The sequence below is a fragment of the Corvus kubaryi genome, unplaced genomic scaffold (assembly GCF_017639235.1).
Source record: "Corvus kubaryi isolate FWS band 111438036 unplaced genomic scaffold, C.kubaryi_AGA036_p1.0 35366, whole genome shotgun sequence".
In the NCBI taxonomy this organism is placed as follows: domain Eukaryota; kingdom Metazoa; phylum Chordata; class Aves; order Passeriformes; family Corvidae; genus Corvus; species Corvus kubaryi.
Genome location: NW_024580772.1, coordinates 1 through 7466, shown reverse-complemented (window position 1 = coordinate 7466; position 7466 = coordinate 1). Strand labels below are relative to the sequence as shown.

General features: G+C 49.6%; 2 protein-coding genes across 2 annotated transcripts in view; both read right to left on the bottom strand.

The window, feature by feature from the left end:
- The window catches only part of LOC121660414 (class II histocompatibility antigen, B-L beta chain-like), a 7649-nt gene extending 1145 nt beyond the window's left edge, over positions 1–6504 (bottom strand). The window contains exons 1-2 of the mRNA XM_042019770.1: positions 6302–6504; positions 5279–5461 (exon numbers count right to left, since the gene is read on the bottom strand). Coding sequence (XP_041875704.1) covers positions 5279–5461; positions 6302–6479 — 361 coding nt within the window. The 5' untranslated portion in view covers positions 6480–6504. The remainder of the gene's footprint in view (positions 1–5278; positions 5462–6301) is intronic.
- A 74-nt stretch (positions 6505–6578) lies between these two features.
- On the bottom strand, positions 6579–7460 carry LOC121660416 (zinc finger protein 239-like). Its single transcript, XM_042019772.1, has one exon. The coding sequence runs from the start codon at positions 7225–7227 to the stop codon at positions 6865–6867; it is 363 nt and encodes a 120-aa protein (XP_041875706.1). The 5' UTR covers positions 7228–7460; the 3' UTR covers positions 6579–6864.
- Between the last annotated feature and the right edge of the window lie 6 nt (positions 7461–7466).

The following is a 7466-nucleotide window of genomic DNA, read 5'->3' as shown; positions in this document are numbered from 1 at the left end:
AAGAAAAGAAAAGAAAAGAAAAGAAAAGAAAAGAAAAGAAAAGAAAAAGAAGGGAACAAAAGAAAGAAGTAAATAATTTTTTAATCAGAATACACATGTAATTTTTTAATCAAAATACCTCTAATTTCTTATCACATCTTATTTTAATACTCGTGTAGTTCGTCTCGTGTCAACAACCTTGGGGATGTCCACAGTGGATGGGACGTGGACATCTATTATAGATGTCAATTGTGTTAACCGTTTCATCATTCTCCAATTCATGATGTATAAGACTGCTGATAAAGCAAAACCAATCAAGATCAAAATCAAGAGAACAATGATGGGATGACACAATTTGTTCAGGACACCTGTAGCAGTGGGTGACCACCCAAAAAGAGTATCCCACCACCTGTGTTCAGCACCTTTCTTTATCCTTTCTAGAACACGATGTATTTCTTTCACATTGTGATGAACAGTTACCAAGGTTTTCTGTCCATTTTTCTTGATCTTTTCCAAAATTTCAATTAAATCTTGGTGAAGCAACAATTGCTTTACCAAAGTAAGGTTCATCCCAATGGGGGTAGGCAATAATTGGTGGATCAGTGTGTAATTGGACTGTAAAAGGTGATAAGAAGTAACTGGGGCTAAATATGAAAAATCACATCCTATGATTTTAGTAAAGTTACAAACACAAAAATTTGAATGATTTTTAGTATCTACTACTAAATTTTCTACAAATACTTTATCACAAGCAGTTCTTAAGCATGCACATCCATTACCTATATAGACAAGCACTGTTTCAGGAATCTCGTTAGGATGAATTTCAAAATGACAGATATTTTGTTCTGTATCTAAACAAATGTCTTGAGCTCTAATTGTATTACTTTCACAGATGAACTCTTGTTGTTCTCGGACAATACAAGTTTCCAAATTAACAGTTTGCCACTTCTCACCAATTTGACGGGCCCATTCTCTATGCTTGAAAGGATAGAGAACAGCTCCATCATGGTTCAGCCCTAATGCAATGACAGGGAATATCAAATGCACTGAAGCATTACGTATGGTTAGTACAAAGGCTGTGGCTGTGTTTGTGAGGGGATCGTAGGTAAAATTTACTAAGTTCCACCAGGATTGGAATTCTCTTTCAAAATCAGCGGCACTGTCCCAGATTATTTTCCGAATTTCAGTAGGAAAAGTGCCTTCTTCGCCTTCTCTTATACTTGAGGCAGCAACTGACTGCATCCATAATTGAGCCTGGATGCAGCTGAGAGCCAAAGAAACGTAGTTTTGTGTAGCATCGAGTGCGTCAATTATCAATTTGTGGTCATTCACATTTACCTTTTCCCAGTTTGGTAATATGTTTGATAACAACCACTGATGGCTTCCCAAGGCTAATAGGGATGACTGTAGTGGTTGTTGTATTTTAGTCAAATCTGTAGTTGTGGCAGCCAATTTATTCATTAGTACTTCTGAATCAATACCATTTAAGATTCCCAATCCTGTTCCCATAACACCAGTTATGTCTCTTTGTGTTCGTTTCTCAGAAGGGTTCTGCTTTTGCAACCAGGTTGTCCACCCCTCGAAGGAAGTTTGCAGAAAAGGTGAACAAGCTGGCTGAACTTCTGAGACATTGTTTTGCATCAGCAATTTAACTTGTTTGAGGGACCATGCCGGATTCTTCATGTCCCTCAGAGTTCTTCTGTGAAAAGCAAACACAACAGAGTCTGCCACCAAAGGCAGAAAATTAGAATGATGGAATTATGCAGCGTGTATGTATCCGATGCTCTCTCCCTAGGGCATCAGAGGCTACTCATATTTATTCAGAGGGCTTTTTAGCACTAGTGGTACTTCTCCTACAGCAGGGAGGTCTACCAAAACAGGTTGTCCAGGGTAGTGTGCAGGATTCTTAGGATCATTTGGTCCCTGTAGTGAGAGTGTTCCCAAGGCATTTAAAACACAATATTGGTTCTTTGTTGGAACAATTCCACACCTCTGGGCATCTTTCTTTGTCAGCGCAGAAATTTGTGCCCCAGTGTCAATCAGAAAAGTTACAAGTGCCCGTTTATAGCTGTGACCAATATATCTCCTGTTTCATTTTTAGTGAGCATTCTCAGGTATACCCATGCTCCGTCCCTTCGCCCACTGACAAGAGATGGAGGGTCTAGTTTCCCTGGTTTTGAGGGAGAGGTCGTTTTGGCTCACTGCACATACTTTGAGGGAGAGGTTGCTTTGACTCACTGCCCAGATTCTGAGGGAGGAGGGGTGCACTGGGTTGAAGTGACGGATTTGGTAGAATGGGTTTTCGGCAGTGCCAGTTAGACACTACCTTCCTCAATTTTTCAGGGGGTAAGCCATCCATCATATCTCTGGGGACCCCCTTTTTGATGCCTAATAACCACCAATGCTGACGCTTAGGGATCTGTTTTACATTCTCTGGTTTTTCACTATGAGGAGCCCTAATGTACCTTTTGTTTTTTCTGATTTTTCCTCTGGGATTTTTATAGGTCCATATTTCCTACTGTAATTAATCAGATCTTCTGCAACCTCACTCCATGTCCAAACTTTGCGATCACCGGCAGGTGAATTCAATTGTGAACCTGGCGGCTGAGAGGGGGTTGAGTATGGAGTAAACCCAGGATCGGTAGATCCAGTTTGGTCGCTCGGGTTTCCAAGGAATCTATCCAGCCTTTCTACAGGACCTACAGCTGCTATGGTTTTTTGAAGGACAATTGCTGTAGGTTTGAGTGATTCTGGAAGGCCTTGAATTAAAGGGGTCATCAGTTCAGGTTTCACAGGTAATTGCATGGGGGATTCATATCCAGGAGTTAATTTCCTTTCATGGATCATTTGCAGACAGGCGGCTTTGTGGACGCTTTCTAGAAGTTGATCGGGGGTACCAGCTATAGCTAAAGGGTCTCCCCTTTCTAAAGGATTGAGTCCCCCGGCCCAGAAAGCTGCGCGCTGAGTCAGGGACCATGTGCCACGTTTGTCTCCTGTTGTCAAGAAAACTCCATGTCCCCAATATCCACTGGCCTCCTGTTCAGTTAATTGAATTTGGTCTCCTCCAGTGAGGGACACTCGGAAAACATATTCCGTCTCAGATTCGTGGGGGAGCCGCCCATACTCCTTTTTTAACCTAGCCAATTCAACAGCAGTGTATGGTATTTGTTTAGTGGTGATATGCGGTTCAAGATCTTCATCATTGATATAATTATATTCTGTTTTAATCAGAGGCCTTATACGAGGGCAGCAGTTTTCCCCACAATTTTTTACTAGCATTAGTTCTTTCTGGGGGTATATTTGGTTAATGTGAGGAGTTTCCTTTTCCTCTGTCTCTTTTGGTGAGTCAGTATTCTGTGAATTCTTAAAATATTCCTCTTTTAAAGCAGTCTCTAGCAAATGATTTTTATTCTTCTCTTCATCTAATTGTTTCTGTAAAATCTCCACTAGGTTTTGAAGTGAATCTATGATTGCTTTCTCCTCAGTACATCGCTTTAAGTGATGATCTATAGCCGCTGCAAGGCATGCCCCTAAAACAGAGCAGATTATGGTTTTATTTCGGCCAAATTTAAATCTAGTCTCATGTTGTAAAGAACATACTCTATCAGTTACATTATCCAAATTAAACCAGTTATTTTGAGCCCATTCTTCCCCTCCTGGAGAGGGCCGGGCATTGTGTTTTGCTAGCAGAGCATAAAACACAGCTTTAACTTTTGCACTGTGGTTTTCAGTCATTTTATAAAGGGATCAAAACCACCACAGGGAGGTAAAAGTTAATTACACAGTGCGACACAAACAGCTTTGCTGTGTCTCCCTTCACTTCCCTGGGTGGGTGAAGAGACCAAATCTGCCTGGGAGGTCCTCCTTCAGTTACTTATGGTTGTCTCTTCGCTACACCAAGCAGTCCAAATTCACACGCACACCAAAAAACACAGTTCCCCCTTTTACACTAAGAGATCTTTTGCAAAAAATCTGAAGACAAAGCCTTCAACTGAGTATGGGGTGCTTTTCACCTAGGCGTGTGCAGTTTGCAGGAAATTCGAGTCACCCCCCCTTGCTTTCTCGACACCGCTCACCCTTTTCGGGGTGTCGGGCTAGGTGCGGCTGGAGTGAAACGTCCTTCCCCTATTACAGACTACACACAACCTTGCAACACCTTCTGTCTGTCAGAGATCCTGTCCGTGACGCCAGTTTAATGTCATGATCCGCTAATGCAAGCGGGGGTCGTGATGGTTTGTTTATCGATCTCAGAGCGTAAAAGGACACAAGAGATTTCAGTTTTAATCAAAACAGTGCACCTTTATTAAGTGCCCACAACACAGTAATGCAATAGAAGAGAGTAAGAGAGAGAGAGAGAGAAAAAAAAAACAAAGTAGAGAGGGGGAAAAGAGGGGGCAATAGCTACCAACGGATGAGATGAAGTCCTCGTGGTCTTCCGCCAATAGATTAGTCTTCTTTCCGTGGGGAGATCTCTTACTTGGTTATTTCAGAAAGTCCCTTTATAGTCCTTTTCAGAAGCAAGGGGCAACTGGCCAAGAAGTTGGGAAATCTACAGCCATTGTTATGGGGTCCGTTGCTTTGGGAAGCAGGTACAGGACAGACGTACAAGACAGGTGTACCGGAGAGGTGTACAGGACAGGTCATTCAGCGCAGTCCTTCCCGCCTGGGCAGCAAGAACGGCACAGTCCATTGTGACCTGCACTAATTTTCCTCAGGAATGCATACCAGTTCCCAGTGGGCACACCCGTAGGCAACACTTGGCAGACAATCCCACCTCAGCCAGGCCAGGACTGCTGTGTTCAGTCTCTGTCTTCGGCGATGATCGTGAGGCAGATGAGGGATTTTCGGACCGTCTCTTACACCAGCCCACCCAGGACCTCCTGAAATCTCCTCCTCATCCCTTCCCAGCCTCTCCAGCACCCGCCAAAGTCCCTCCTGTCCCTCCCAGCTGTCCCCCACCGCCCCAGGACCCACAGACCCTCTCCCAGTCCCTTCCCAGCCCCACCAGGACTCACCAAGACCCCTCCCAGTCTCTTCCCAGCACAACCAACCTCATTCCAACCCCTACTTTTCCACCCCTGATCTTCCAGCCCCTCCAGGCTCACTCAAATCCCTCCCAGTTACACCCAGAACCCCCAAACTCCCTCCCAGTTTCCATCAGTACCCCTGGAACTCCATCTCACCTTCCCCAACATCCTTCAAACCCCTTCCCAGTGCCCCCAGTGCCTGCCCCGCTCCCCCCGGAGCTGTGGGGCTGGGCCGTACCCCAGTGCTGGCTCAGGGGCTGCTCCAGGCTGACGTTTGGGGGAGTTTCCAGCACCACCAATGTCGGTGGCCACCACGTGCCCCAAGAGCTCCGGCCAGCCCTGGAACCACCTGAGCTGCACCTGCGCAGGGTAGAAATCCATCCCGGAGCACAGCAGGCGGCCGGGGCCAGGCTGGGAGCTCGAGGGCACCAGCGAGATGGACACACTGGGAGGCACTGGGAGAGAGCAGTGAGGTTTCGTGTGGCATTGACAGGGACTGGGAATGGAGTGGGAGGGACTGGGGGGACACTGAGAGACAGAGGAGTGGATTGGGGGCCACAGGCATTGGGAGAGAGGGTGGAGGTCTGAGAGTGGCCTGAGAAGGGTTGGGAGTGGACAGGGAATGGACTGAGAGGGATTAGGAGGGATTGAGAAAGACTATGGGGACACTGTGAGGGAGTGGATTTGCACTGGTTGGGACTGTGGGGGCCCTGGGAGGGACTGGGAATGAACTGGCAGGGACTGGGGGGGCACTAAGAGAGAGGGGAGGTGGTTGGGGGGGCACTGAGAGGGCAGAGACAGAGGGTGGAGGTCTGGGAATGGGCTGGGAGTGGACTGGGAATGGACTGAGAGGGACTGGGAAGGATTGAAAGGGCCTTAGAGTGACTGTGGGGAAACTGGGAGCGCCGATGGTATCACTGGGAGCGACTGGGAACGGAGCGCGCGGCACTGGGAAGCCGAGTCCAGCACGGGGCAGTCGGCGCTGCGGGTCTGCCTGGCAACTGATGAGTCATCAGAGAGACGCGCTCTGATTGGCTGAGGGGCGTCAGCGCCACGCACGGCTGGGATGGACACGCGCGGGGGCACTGGGAGACACTGGGATGGACTGGGAGGGACTGGGATGGACAAAGAGAGGGACGGACGTGACTGAGAGGGGCAAGAGACCCCGGGGATGGGCACAAGGAGAGCTGAGGGCTCTGGAGTGATTCCCAGGGAGGTTTTGAGGGGCTCCCGGGTCATTCCCAGGGCAGGGCCCGAGGGGACACGCTCTGCCCCACGCTCTGCCCCACGCTCACCTCTGCGGCCCACCAGGAATGGGGTGGACACCTCGAGGCTGTGCCGGCAGAGCCTGTGCACCTGGGCCAGCGTTCTCTGGTTGGCTGAGGGCTGCCTGAGGGCTGGGGCTGCAGCAATGGAGGGACACCCTCCTCCAGTAGGGATGTCCCAAAAACGATGGACACCCACAAGCCCCATAAAAATCCCAGGGATACTGCCTGGATGCTGGGAGACACCAAAACTCTGCTACTGCACAGGGACAGGAAATACAAGGAAAGGCCCAGGAGCTGAGAGAAGGACACGGAGAGATCCTGCCCCGAGCACCAGCACGGGCACAACAGAGCCAGCCTGGGCACAGGGAGGGAATTTATTATCAACCAAATCCCAGCAGCACAAGGAGAAGGCAAAGAAATCTCTCCAACACCTTCCCCCCACCCAGCACGGATCACCTGGAACGGGGGTCACCAGGGCTCTGCCCCACGGGGGTCACTGGGGATCATCCAACGCCGATCCTCCCACGGGGGATGGAGCTGGAGCAGCGCACGAAGCTCTTCCCGCACTCGGGGCACTCGCAGGGCTTCCCTTAGCGGTGCCTCCGTTGGTGTTGGGTCAAGGCAGAGCTGCTGCAGAAGCTCTTCCCACACTGGGGACACTCGTAGGGCCTCTCCCCGGTGTGGATGCGCCGGTGGGTGATGAGGGTGGAGTTATATTTGAAGCCCTTCCCGCAGTCGGGGCAGCGGAAGGGCCTCTCATCCGTGTGAATGCGCTGATGCACGAGGAGATGGGAGCTGGTCGGAAACCTCTTCCCACACTCAGAACACTCGTAGGGCCTCTCCCCAGTGTGGGTGCGCTGGTGTACCCACAGGCTGGAGTTCTGCATGAAGCTCTTCCCACATTCCCTACACCCATAGGGTCGTTCTCCGGTGTGGATCCTCTGGTGCTCCATCAGGTGGGATCTCTGCCTGAAGCTCTTCCCACATTCCCCACACTCATAGGGCTTTTCCCCAGTGTGGATCCTCTGGTGTGCCCTCAGCGGGGATTTGTAGCTGAAGCCCTTCCCACATTCCAAGCACTTGTGGGGCTTCTCCCTGCCCTGAGGCTTCTCCCCCAGCTCCGAGCTCCCCCTGGATCTCTGGCTGCCTTCCTGGCACAGGGGGGCTCTTTCCTCCTTGGATCTCTCTGGGC

What these genes read in the sequence shown, in the direction of transcription:
- LOC121660416 (XM_042019772.1), bottom strand. Translation starts at nt 7,227, where the DNA reads ATGGAGCACCAGAGGATCCACACCGGAGAACGACCCTATGGGTGTAGG.